This window comes from Quercus lobata, chromosome 3 (assembly GCF_001633185.2).
Source record: "Quercus lobata isolate SW786 chromosome 3, ValleyOak3.0 Primary Assembly, whole genome shotgun sequence".
Classification (NCBI taxonomy): Eukaryota; Viridiplantae; Streptophyta; class Magnoliopsida; order Fagales; family Fagaceae; genus Quercus; species Quercus lobata.
Genome location: NC_044906.1, coordinates 60,258,608 through 60,272,589, shown reverse-complemented (window position 1 = coordinate 60,272,589; position 13,982 = coordinate 60,258,608). Strand labels below are relative to the sequence as shown.

Here is a 13,982-nt window from a genome sequence, read left to right as displayed (position 1 = left end):
ATCGATATGGGTTGCATCATCACCAAGTCCGTGATCATTAGGGTTATTGTCGGATGTGCCCCTATGAAGCTCATCATCAGGTAAATGCTCTCCTTCATGCACTTGCTGGGGCCCTTCATCCTCCTCAATCGAGTTCCCATGGGCAAATGTCTGCCACGGTTCATTGCCAAACCCATGTCCTGTGTTCTCTACACACCCTTGATAAGATCTTTCTGGTATTGACTCGATGTGCTCATCTACTCTTCCATCCAAAACAGTATGTTCCGAACCCTCTCCAGCCTCTACTGTGGCGGGCTCAACAGTGACGTAGAGATCTGAAGCAATGAATCCTCGAGCCACCATTTGTGCAACCATTTCCCACATCATCTTCACTTCGGTGCCACCCAATAATTGTAGTGAATTGTAGAAAACCTGTGTGTCTACAACCCGTTGAGGTGCTCGATACACGATGGAAATCTTATGCCTAGAGTGGTCTAACCCCATCGCCTTCAATATTCTTCGTTGCAAGTTCGTAAGCCCTATCCCACGTTTCACCTTAACGTATTTTTGCTTTTGGTTCGAGCCTTGGTATGACAACCCATGCAACTCATGATAATACATCTCCCCGTCGTAGTACACATAGAAAAAGTGAAAATCCATCACCGACCTGTTATTAACAATATAAAAGTTGTCATCATCTATAACCACTTAAATAAAGATGACGTATGATAAAAACAATTTATATTAAAAGAAAACCTCCTAAACTTTCTGTATAGAGATATAAATAATTTTCAATCGTTTTAACCACATATCTATAATTTATAATATATTTAATTACAATACTTGGCTGCCAGCAAATTGTAAACAAAAACTGTGTTTTATTTAATATTTAGATAACTTGTAAATTACAGAATAAACAATATACAATGACATAGTATTCTTTTACATCTAAATAAATAAAATACATAGAAAAATAAAATATAAAATTTAAGATTCAAAGCATAGGCAAATATAATGACAATGATACGAATTCTTTTACATCTAAATAACTAAATACATAGAAACATAAAATATAAAATGAATTCCCCAAAGCATAGGCAAATATAAGTTTTAATGATACAAATTTCTTTCTTCTTCTTGAGTTTTTTGTTATTTAGATATAATTTATGTTAATTGTGGCTCCCCCCAAATGAATTTTGATATTGTATAGACGTTCATTTTCTTTACCAATATCACTATTCACATCACTTGCCTTTCTTGCTTATCTCATAAATGAATATGAACAATACAGTTATGTATAAATTTTTTTACAATTTTAAATTCTGAATTTTTGTTATAAACTAAGTTTTTTAAATATTTAGAAGGATAGAGAAGTAAATGCTGAATGGGGCATATTGTGAGAAGCAATTAGACAGCAAGATATATACACAACTTTACAAGTATTTGCTATTTTTTTAGATTTCACAAAATTAAATAAAAAACGTATACATGATTTCTTTTTTCTTAATTTATTTGAAGGAAAAGGAATCAAAGTACATGTCTAAACTATATGTATTATTCTTCTAAAGCATATAATAATTTATGGATTTACTATCTCTCTTTCAACTATTAGTAATTATGAAATGGTTTTTTTTTTCTTTCTTTTTAGGTAAAAAAAAAAAAATGCTTCTAATTGCAATTGTTTCTTTACAATTTATTTTGTTACAATATAGTTCTGCTCCATTTGTTTAGATAACTTGTAAGTTATATATATATATATATATCAGCAGTTGTACATGGACGCAGGGTCTTGCAAAAAACTCAACTCATGAACTGTGGTCATGCAAAAATAATGTCATACGAACCACACATGCACACACAATCAGACAAAACATTTAACTTACCTCTATGTATACAATAGGCAGGACCCAAAGGTTAAATGGTTTGCCTTCAATGGAAAAAACTGACACAGTTCATCTGCAGATGGTGACCCAACAATTGTAAATAGCTTCAGTAATCTTTCACATGGCAACAACTGACTCTTCACATGGACTTGTGATGTTAGTGCAAGAGTCATTATGGTCATAAATTCTACAAGTAAGCTAGTGAGGGAGACTCAGAAGGTACCATTTGCCTTAAGTTAGTGGTTGGCGTCAGACAAGTGGGCAGGAAAAAAAAGGTGAATTTCAGAAGATCAAATGCTCATTTATAGCTATTTTTTATTATCTTATTTTTTTTTTTTTTCATTTTTGTTTGAAGATTAGAATAAGTGTTTGTAGATTGTAAGTGTCACTCTATCATAAATTTCTATTAGAGTAATTGTACAACCATAATTAACAATTTGTACAAAATGTTGATGTGGCCAACTTGTTATTGGTTTTTTTTTAGGCGTACCATTAATATGCATTTTTTCATAATAGCTTAATCACTCACCACAACAGCAGTTTGTAAAAAAATTTGATTGACAGTTTGTATCTGTAGTATTATTCTTTATATTATATGTCTATGAGACTATATGTAATATTGATTGTGTGCATTATTTTTTGTTATAATGTTATTTGTGTACATAATAATGTGTGTGGAAGTTTGTGTGTACAATATAAAAATAATACTTATGTGGCTAATGAAAAAAAAAATGCCATGACATTGTAATTTTACTACAAACACTTTATAAAAAACTGTGGGAACTTACATGTCCTGATATAATTGGATTTTATTTATTCTCATGACAAAAATAAAGAAAAAAAAAAAAAACGTTGGCTTCATTGTACATTAATTTTTCGTCAATCAAAAAAAATAATAATAATAATTAACGCCCACCAAGTTTGCGTTACTTAGTGGCGGTCTTTGTAAAGTACCCGAGCCCAGCATGCTCGGGTACTAGCAGACTTCCTACAGTATTAAAAACAAATAATAATTAAAAAAAAAAAGCCACTAGCGTCTTTCTTATTTGGATTTTCTTTCTCTCTCCGCTCCCTCTGTAAATCTCTCTTTTCGCGACTTTTTTTTTTTTTTTTTTTGACCTTTTCCATTGCTCTTCTCTGCACTGATCCATGCATCAACACAGTGGCAATGGGCATTAAATCTGAAACTAAAAAGAGAGCCAGAAAACAAGCATAAGAACCTCAAAAAGTAAAAGAAAAAAAGAAAAAGAAAAACTTAAAGGTGTGGAAATTCCTTGGGTTGCAAATGGGCATATTAACACTAACAAGAAGCTCAAGTCCCGCAGAGAAGTCATTGATAGATCTGAAGGTGAAGGGTTTTTGGGTTTGATAGATCTGAAGGATTTTCTGATTTGTTAAATTTTTTTTTTTTTTTCCAATTTCATTTTTTTTTCTTCTTGTAGAATCAGAATAGAGGCTTTTTCTCTTGCTCTTTCTTGTTGATTTCTTTTATCGATTCAGAGGCTTTACGCTAATCTAGGGGAAAAAAATGAAGATCCGTACAGGTGTGGAAGTGCCTTGTGTTTTTGCGTGTTTGAACATACACTATCAAATTTCCATCTGTCATGCAGATTGGTACCCGAGTCCAAGAAACTCGGGTACCAATCTGCCTAAGTTCATGATCTTGTTGAGCGTAGGCCAACGTTAAGTTTAAATTAGGCAGCTTGGTACCCGAGTTACATGGGCTCGGGTACCAATCTGTGTAATTTCAAAATTACCCTGGCTTAAATAACTGGGTGATTCTGAAATTAGGCAGATTGGTACCCGAGCTTCCTGGGCTCGGGTACCAGTCTACCTATATTAAAAAAAAAGGCGTAGTACCTTGGCTTTTTTTTGGTTTAATTTTTTCCCCACGCAGATTGGTACTCGCAGTCACTAAACTCGGGTACTAATCTGCCATTTTCTTTAAAAAGAAGGGACTGAAAACATTCATTAAGAACCTATGTGTGTCTAAATAATTTGCTCAGAAACAAATGTCAGCTCACAAGACCAGTAGAATGCCTCATCTAAATAATAAAAAATAAAAGATAAAAAAAAGTAGAAAGCCAGGTCATAGCAAATATATTTTTAGAAAAAGATAGGAGTGTACAAGTGCAAATTTCCATAAGCTATCCTTCCAGTCTATTGTAATAATCACAACTATTGGCAGGCCTATGAATAGAAGACTTGCTTAGCCAAATGAAGGAAACTAAAGCTAGGATGCACTTGCATAAAATCTTAAACCCATTTGTACTTCTAATTTGGAAGCAAAAAAAAATCTCAACTCTACAAGCTACATGGCTGTTATAAGAATGAGACATTGTCAAAGCACTGGACAGCCCGAACATGCAACATTGAGCATGTCCTAGAGATAATGGGCAACCTCCTGCCTAGATGCATAATGGAATTCCAACAAGAGTATAGACAAGTTTACCTTCTCATTGTATGAATGATGCTTAACATCCACACCAATGTATATACATACATGCACCAGAAACAAGCACTCAATATTTTATAAAACTTCATAGGTCTCAAAAGAGTTACAAAATATAACAATGGCAACATGCTTCCTTTATGTAGAAATTAATCCCAATGAGTTAGCCACAAAGGAGTCAAGTAAATTAATCTTTTACCACTTAATCATTTAGAGGTGGGTGGGATTGTTACACCATGAATCATATATGACTAAAGCCTTGATAGGCATGGTCAAAGGACTCAAAATTGCAGCTGCTAATAAAAAATGAGAAAACAGTGAAAGCATGACGAGGCCAGAACACAATATCGATATGCACAAACAGAAAGATTTTATTATACATAAAATTTGACAATAATATTTTCCATTGTAACTGCCAAAAGTTAGACCTCTAAGTCTAATACCATTCATGCAATGACCAAGCACAACAACAAATTTGAACAAAGAATGGAAACAGTAATAAATTGATAACAATGTCTAAAGAGGATGATAGTAAATTATAAAAGTGACGATGTCCGTTATCTTTTCATTCCACCATGAAGAGAACACCATTTAAATTCTTTAGATCCTCACCACCATATTGGTTGGTGTGTAAACAGTGTGAAATTCTGTAAAATTGCATTACAAGACCTGTCACCAAATAAACTGCTCATTGCAACTATACACATGATCAGAAGTGGTCACTCTCCTTACCCACCCTCTTACCTCCATCCAAACCAATATTCCATGAAGAAATGAACTTGTAATAACTAATTGAATATATTAATTGTAAAATAGAGAAAATCCCTTTAAAAAATAATCTCACAAGAAATTTCAGTATTGGTTCTTAAAGTTGCACATGCATGGTCAAAAGACTCACAGCTGTTACCTAGCATTGCCAGAACGATAAATACACTTCACTATTTTTTATTGATAACTTACACACGCACTTAGTAGGTTGTGAACCCATAAACTCACTCTCCACCCATACTTCTGAGAGGAGGAAGTATCATTTGAGTGAGGACTCATTCACAAAGACAAATAAATGAGATTTAAATTCATCCAAAGCCGTAAGAGAAATTTTCATAAACCAACAAAAAAATTTCCATACCCATGAAATGCTATAGAGATCAATGATGTTACTAAAACACTTGCCTCATTGCGAACTAGTCAATCGCAAAAAAAGGTTTTGCTAACAATAGCAAAAAGTTAATGTGACATACAGTGAATCTATTCCAAACAACCTACCAAATACATACATACACACACATATAGAACTTGCCAATTTTTCTAATCCACACACACATATAGAACCCGAGTGATTCAACCTGCCAAATACATACACACACATAAGTTACTAGCAAAAAAAAACAGTTGTGCAACTGAAACATAATTTACATAAGTTATTCTATAGATCTCAAATGGAAATTTCTGAAGTTCATTGGCAGAATTTTGCAAGTTACGAACAAAAAATATATCAGATTGTAAGCCCAAATGTTCATGTTCATTGCCAAAATATATGTGCTACTATATATATATATATATATATATATATATATCACCAAAGAACAAGAAGATCCTATACATGACAAAAAGATCCTACACCATTACAAACCCAAAGTAGCAAAAATTCTTGCCCATTCTTGAATCATTCTCGTTTTCTTCTCCTCACCGGTTCCTTGACTGGTCTCACCTTGCCTGAAAAGAACACAACAAGAACACAACACAAGCAAATATTAATATGCAAATGATTTAACTATAAAGCGATGTATATGTAATCGGTATAGAATCAAACTATAGTACCATGTCCAGTCCCACAGTCAGGAGGATGTGTCCGTGTGCGTTGCGGCCTTCGTGGCCGATCCTCGATGTGCAAAGGCTCTGGTGGGGGGTTGGGTATCTGCGTCTGGATGAACTCGGTATGCACAAACTCAGGGGGGACAGCAACAGGGGTGGGTTGCCTAGGAGTGGGCATGAACCTCATCTCATCTCTACCATGTACAACTGCAGGAGCAGGGCCAGCAGTCAGTGGGGGAGACGTACGGGTGGTGGGCAACGGAGATATACTAGGAGATGTGGGTGGGCAAGTACCATCGCTCCTCATGGATGGGGACCCAAATGTGTCTCTATGGGCAAACGTATGGGATGGACCCGCATCATCATGTGCCATGGAGCCTACGTCATAAGCAGTGTCGTCCCACATCTCATCCGTTGTCTGACTTGCTTCCTCCATGGTGTGGTCATGCACGGGTGTGTGGCACCGAGTAGATGTGGGCACGGGTGTGTGACGCCGACTAGAAGTGGGCACGGGTGTGTGACGCCGACTAGACGTGGGCACGGGTGTGTGACGCGAACCAGATGTAGGACGCTGAGCAGATGTGGGACGTCGACTAGATGTGGGCACGGGTGTGTGACGCTGACCAGATGTGGGAGGCCGACTAGATGTATGACGCTGGCTAGATTGACAGCCTCCACGCCCTTGACGTCCACCTGTTTGCCGACCACGTCGTACAGCTGGTTCACTTGTGTTGCCCACGTAACGTGCACGGTCCAAGGATAACCGACCGATCTCTTCAACAGCTTCCAAGGTATTAATACAGTCGGTGTAGATCTCAGACTCTGGTTCGCACTTCGTTATAATGCGCAACTGCGATTCAACCTGTCACAAATATACAAGAGTAATGTTAGTAGGTTTAACTAAACTATGTGAAACAAAGTACATTTATAACGAAACAGTCTTTGTAAATTTACCAAAATGTCCCAGTACGAAGTCTCTTTTGTAATATGGCGAATAGTGCGGGGACGAAACCAAACCAAATACTCGTCATTGTAGTTCATCTCCCCGTGAAAGGCCGGTGCATCGGCAATTCTGGCGTGCGCAGCCCATTTAGCAATATGCGGGGCATGTATTTGGGCCCAATCTTTTTCGTGCTTGCCCTGGAGGGTGATCTTGTGCAGTTCAATTGAAGTATCAACATCTTCTGGTATGCCTTGTTTCATCCCAAACTGTCGGAGAACACGTTCAGGATGATGGCCTTCAACCACCCAAAAATGTATCAGCGGCACAATAGACCTCCATATACGTTGGCCTGCCGTACAGTATGCGGGTAGAGAACGCAAATAATTTCTGTACGGCTCCCAAACAATCTGCAATGATTCAACAGATGCAAACAACCATATTAACAATATAATTAGAAAAAATGTGTAACGAATGTAAACAATACATGTAACTCTGAAATTAAGAATGTTTTTTTTTCTCTTTTTTGATAAGTAAGAAAGATATATAATTAAGAATGTTTATTCACTCCAAAGTGAATTGTAAGTACAAAAACTACATGCCAAAGCGGTTTCCACTTGTAAGACACGATACCTGATTTGGCCGCAGTGAAGTAAGCGACACACGATAGGCATGTAGGACGTGCATCGAATGTTCAGTTGTTATCTTAGCCCCTTTCCATCTAGCAAACAACACAGACATAACCTTCATATTAGTTACTTACATAATTCCTATGCGAACAAAGTTAATGAGGAAATGTAAAACGATAAGTATCTAAGATGCTACATACCTGACAGCAAGTGGACCTGGAGGCAGTGCCTGGTGTGGATGCCTCATCACAGGACATATGTGGGGAAACCTCGCCCACGCCCACAACTGCACCAACAGTAGTGCACCCCCAATCTGCTTGGCTGTCTTCTCTGATGCCTTACAGAGGTGTCTATAGAGCCAACTTAGTGCTGCACTACCCCAACTATACTTCTTTCCGTTGCTGATTGGATCGAAATATTGTAAATACCTAACTGAGATCCGTTCTCCAGACTTATCCATAAATAGCGTACCACCTAACAACTCCAATATGTAAAAACGAGCATACTTCTGCACAAGCGCCTCAGGGGCGTCAACCGGGAGAGGGTCGCGAAACTGATCCTCAAGCCATTTGGCTTTTATGCTCGCCCCTTCCAGCACTCCAGTGTTCTTTTTGTTGTTTCTAAGTTCTCTATGTGGCGGCGGTATACACCCTAGCAATCTTCTGCAGACGTCACGCCAACTGCCCGTCGAGGGTATAGATTCCACCAACGGCAAGCCATCTACAGGTACCCCCATTATAACCTCCATATCTTGTAGTGTGATAGTCATTTCACCGTGGGGCAAGTGAAATGAGTGCGTCTCCGGCCGCCATCTCTCCACCAACGCTGTGATCAATGCGTGGTCAATGTCCATACGTGGGACCCGAAGCAGCCCATCTAACCCCGCATCAGTGATATAAGCGAGAATTCGTGGATCTAACCCATCTACCCCTCCTTGAAGCAGACCTTTGTCTCGGTTACGACAAGTCAATCGTGGATCTAACCCATCTACCCCTCCTTGAAGCAGACCTTTGTCTCGGTTACGACAAGTCAATACACCTGGCACTTCCTGCAAATAGAGCAGCGTAGTATTAATAATAATTACAGTACCACATAATAAGTACGCTTCAAAGTTAAATTCCGCCCATATTTCGACTACAAAATAATTACAAGGGCATACCTCGCCTTCCAAATGAGCATCCAAAAGCAAACTTGAACGATGCTTATCCTGCCTCGTGCACAAAGTCTGTATAGCTCCATGTGGGTCCATATCTGGCATTTGGAAACAACATCATTATGGTTATATGCAACATCATTATATGTGATCTGTTTCAACTTTCAAGCTTAATGCAAAAAAGTGAAACATTAGAAGTGCAACAATGAATTCTATTTGTGTGTAAGAGTTTAGAGGCTATATATCTTAAAACACTGCCACATGAATTTGTTCTATATATAGGTGTTACTTTAATAAGCCTATATTAGGTTATAATAAATATTTCAAAACTATTGTTAAATATCTCCTATCTCCTATAGTTTCACACTTTGAAACATGGCATAAGATTACACAGATAATTCCTAATTTCCTATTAATCACTAAATAGTACGATATGCTCCCTGTATGGTGTATATATGTGTATCATGAAGATCCCTTTTTATTTCCTTAATCTTTGCATTTAAAAAAGAAATACTAATTACTTGTGGAGAAAACAGTAAAATATATTTCATGTCCATTCAATTAGTTCACATTTGTCAAAAGATTTTTTTTTTTTTAAACACTATTTTTTTTTCCATCTATTTGTTTTGCATTTATCAGTAATATTTTGACTTTCATTCCATTCTAACCAGAATATTCCGCTCTGGTACATAAATAGGTACACTATATACCTAATATTTTTGTCTTTGTCAAAAGTCAGAAGCCTAAATTGGCCATTTGGACAAAATTTTGGCATGAAATGAGATCTAACTTTGTGGATTAGAGTTTGAGGTTTGGAAACACCTCATTTAAGAGGACCCTTGTTGTAATGCAAGTAACAATGAAAGACAAAGACTAGAATGACTACAATTTCTAAGAAACTAAGTACCGATATCTAAGTTATTTCCAATGCAATGGATTTGAAGTAATCTAATTCGAAATAAATTGGCTTGAAGTGAAATATAAGTAAACAAACTAATTCAATTCAAAGTAAACTACATAAACCATATACTAGTCATCATTCTAAAACCAAACTAATTGAAAGCAAGCACAGCAACTAGATACAAGAAACTAACTTAATTAAACTTGATCACAAAGTTCACAGAAAGCACTTACAAACATAAATTCTTCACTACTCCTAAGAACTACAATATCTCCTACAAAACTAAGTACAAATGATCTCAACAAATTTTTTAGTGTATTCGCGGTGTTATTTTCTGTAGAATATGCCTCTATTAATACTTAAGATTTTAGCGGTTATTATCATTTATCAATTTATGCCTTCCATGTGTTTCCTTGCTAATTGTTAATGACACTTTCCAAATTTTCAACTATTCTCAGTAAACTTCTTACAACTTCTTTGAGGCAATTATTCCAAAGTTAACTGCATCAATGCCATGTGTCGCTTTTGCAGATGTGTGTTTCAAAAATTGCTCAAGGCCCTTAACTACGTTGAGGGAATTGCTCCACCCTGCCCTCAACTATTCGAGTATTACTATGCCTAGCATTAGTCCTAGTTTTCAATTATTTTTACTGGGGGCACCACATCACCTACACCTTTTCAGTTGTACGTTTCTTACTGTGCCTCTATTTCATCCCACTTCAGAATTATTTTAACCCCAACAGAAACCATTACAAACAACATTTAACTCCATGGCAATTGTCATTTAAGCCCAAGAAGAGAAACACGTGAAATGAACAATTGTCAGTCTCTCACCTAACTGCCAAGGGCCTCAAGTACAAATAGACGACTCGTTTTCAAGAAAAAGAAACCTAACAAACTTGCTTATACATAATGCAATGATCATTCTCTTTCTTAAGAGTCTTGAAAGCTGATTATAGAGATGTTTTGATGGGATTCAAGGCTGCTAAGATGGGTTTCTTCAACACTTGACTGGTGGCATTGATGGAGGTTGGTGGCAATAATTGTGGATGGATGGGTATGGATTCAATGGGTATAGAGAGAAAATTTAAATAAATAAAAATACAAACCAAAAAAATAGTAATTTACTAGGAAAAAAAAATATAATATAATTTTTATGTGCTCAAAACAGCATAGTTTACAGGATGTGGTTTAATACTGTACATCAAAACTACATTGTTTTCAGCTTAGTAGGAATTTAACAACGGCCCCAACAACGGGTATTGACAAAGGGACGCATATCAAAGCGTATTATACTTTTCGGATCCAAAATCTAAATGTTTAAACTTTAAGCTTTAGAGACAAAACAAAATGACCACGTACTTTAAGAAACAAAGTGCAATTTAATCAAATATAAACATTCCTCATCTCTCTATAACATTTGAGACAAGTAAAGAATATTTCCATTCCTTCCATCGCATATAATCAGCCCTACCAGGAAATTAGAATGGGGCAGAACCATGTCAAATTTTGTTAATTTGCAACAAACTCCTAAAGTATTATTCTCACTGTTTCGGTATCACTCATAGCTTTTTATGAGACAGCATGAACAAAACATTTATGTTATATAGGGACGAACTGCTCTAATATATGTCAAATAAAAATTTTATATTTTATAGAATCTTATACTAACAATTGAATTACTTTTCAACACCATTCTCTAGGTTAGAGAGTTTCCAAATACGAATTGAACAACTCTTCTTGTTTGAGCTTACTGAGTTGCTAATCCAGAGTTCAGCATTTCAGCTCCAGTACATGTTTATGACTTAAGAGACAAATATGGCCCTAACTCACAAATCACAATTCACGTGTCTGCTTCCAAAAAAAAAAGCGTTATCTTACATCATTAGCATCTTGGACTTCATGTTGAATCTTAGTAAAACTAGGGTCAAAGCTTGGATCCAATGCACTAGAGCACTGGACCCAATCCCAGTCTGTAAAACTATATGCATTTTTAAATTTAAACACTACTAAAATCAAGTGAAAATTAACACAAATCACACATAGGTCACTTCCTAGTTAAGGTTTACCCTCAATATAAGTTGGCTTATTGACACATGTATCATAAGCCTCTTCTTGTCAGTGTAGAGTAAATGTTCAATTTGTATAAGCTATAATGGAAAGATAATTTTGAAACCAAAAATCTACAATCAAGTATACCCAATGCTCCAATCTGGCTCCAGAGAATGGTTCTGTAACTACAAAATAACATTTACAGCATCTCCTCTACAAATACCCACAAAGACCCACATATACCCACAAATACCCACAAAGACCCACAAATACCCAATGCTGAAACAAATATTGAGATAAGGAGACATACCTGGTGAATCCAAACTGAAGATGCAGACCGACAGTGACAGTGAGAGCGAGCGCGAGACTGAGAGGGAGACCGCGAGCGAGACCGGCGAGACTGAGAGGGAGACCGTGAGCGAGACCGAGAGCAAGAACAAGAACGAGACTCAGAATGAGAGCGTGAGGAAGATGATAGCGTGATTGAGAGGGAGATTGAAAAAGTGATGGCGAGATTGAGAGGGAGTTTGAGAAAGTGATATCTGAGATTGAGAGGGAGTTTGAGAAAGTGTAAGTGTGGGTAGCACTCTAACAAATGGTTTGGTTTGTGGGTAACAGGGGGGACAACGGGCTTTTCTGGTACTCGAGCTTCCTGAGCTCGGGTACCAAGCTATTTTTTTAATTCCTTATTTCCATGTCACGGTGCCAGGCGGACTAAAAAAACATGGTACTCGAGCTTGGTAAGCTCGAGTACCCGAAAAAGTGGTATATACCTATATATTTCGGAAACAGTGTTTCTGAGCAAATTAGTTTCAAAATTGATGGTAATGGGCTATTTTTGCCTAATGATCACATAGAAAGAAAAGGCCCAATTGCCTTTCCCATTTTAAGAGGGAAGCACAAAATGGGAAGCAAATTTTGCTCCCCATTTTTTGGCCTTTTGGGCTTTTAATTGAAACTAGGAGGGGCTGTTCCCATTTCCTCACTGTTTGCCTCTGTTTTGTCAGTAGAAGATAGAGAGATGTTTAGGACCCTTATCTTTCCTTTGAATCACTTTTTTGCAAAAAAGTCTTTTTACAAATAAAAATAAAAATAAAAATTGGCTTGCCCATATTGGTATCATCATAACCATAAACATCAATTCCAACAAAGTTTTGCAAAAGAGAGCTTAAGCCCTCAAATAAATGAATGTTTAAGAGTTCCAACATTAGCACAGTATTCTCAGCACTTTGAAATGATATGTGAAAACGTTCATATTTTAACACAATTGATAACTTAAAAATGAATCTAAACACTGAATGAGAGGGCTAAGAATAAATCTTTGAGAGGGCTAAGTATTCTTAGCACTCTGAAATGACATGTGAAAACGTTCAAATTAAATCTTATTTCTTTCTTACTAAATGAAAATTTTTAAACAATTATCAATTATCAACCACAATATTTACCCTCATAATCTAGTCATCACTAAGAATAAATATGAACAATTTGGAAAAAAAAGAAACAATTATGCTCCATAAACATATAGATCAATGACAGTAGGACCTTATAACACACTGAAATTTACAAACTAAACCAAAGAAGCCTGAAATAACAATATACACTTGATGCATGCTATATAAATCCTAGCTTAGTATTAAAGGAAACAATAATAATAAAATTTCACAGTAAAGAAAAATTACAAACAGTCCATAGTTTAGAATTTAAAAATATGTCTTGGTGTGATGGTTATTTCACAAGTAAGTACTTATGAGGTGTGAGGGGTAAAGACCGGGGTTCAAATCTCCAAAAGGGAGTTTCACACACAAATACACTTAGATTAAGTTAGAGTAGAATTTCTATCTTGTACCCAAAAAAAAATTAAAAAATATGTACCTGGATTGTTGATTGAGAAAGTCCATATATTACAAGCTTTACACATAATTAAACTAGTCTAGAATTAGCTAAACCTTAGACTTTCCATAAATACACAAAATACATCGATGAAGGGCAAGTTCAAATTACACATAAACTATCAGTATATTTAATAGCTTTACATTATATGTGTTGGATTGAGATCTACAAAGCTCTACACCAAACACATAGATGAAAATAAACAATTTTATTTAAAATAAACAACCCTGTTATTTAAAAAATTCTAAACAAAAATAATTTTGTTCTTACTGACACAAAAATAAATAA

At 36.1% G+C, this 13,982-nt stretch overlaps 1 protein-coding gene and 1 long non-coding RNA gene across 2 annotated transcripts; both read right to left on the bottom strand.

The window, feature by feature from the left end:
* Positions 1-2,980: 2,980 nt before the first annotated feature.
* Positions 2,981-4,632, bottom strand: LOC115978898. The gene is made up of 2 exons (XR_004088891.1): positions 4,315-4,632; positions 2,981-3,049 (listed from the first exon to the last, which is right to left on the bottom strand). It is a non-coding gene; the product is annotated as an uncharacterized LOC115978898 (long non-coding RNA).
* A 1,328-nt stretch (positions 4,633-5,960) lies between these two features.
* Positions 5,961-12,196, bottom strand: LOC115979744 (protein MAINTENANCE OF MERISTEMS-like). The gene is made up of 8 exons (XM_031101808.1): positions 12,115-12,196; positions 8,858-8,949; positions 8,707-8,746; positions 7,899-8,643; positions 7,703-7,790; positions 7,084-7,479; positions 6,136-6,991; positions 5,961-6,030 (listed from the first exon to the last, which is right to left on the bottom strand). Exons 2-8 carry the CDS (start codon positions 8,945-8,947, stop codon positions 5,981-5,983), a joined length of 2,265 nt encoding a protein of 754 aa, XP_030957668.1. The 5' UTR covers positions 8,948-8,949; positions 12,115-12,196; the 3' UTR covers positions 5,961-5,980.
* Between the last annotated feature and the right edge of the window lie 1,786 nt (positions 12,197-13,982).

Coding starts and splice junctions, on each gene's coding strand:
- LOC115979744 (XM_031101808.1), bottom strand. CDS start 8,947: ATGGACCCACATGGAGCTATACAGACTTTGTGCACGAGGCAGGATAAG. Junction 8,747..8,857: donor ATGCTCATTTGGAAGGCGAG/GTATGCCCTTGT, acceptor CTCTATTTGCAG/GAAGTGCCAGGTGTATTGAC. Junction 6,992..7,083: donor CTTCGTACTGGGACATTTTG/GTAAATTTACAA, acceptor TATTTGTGACAG/GTTGAATCGCAGTTGCGCAT.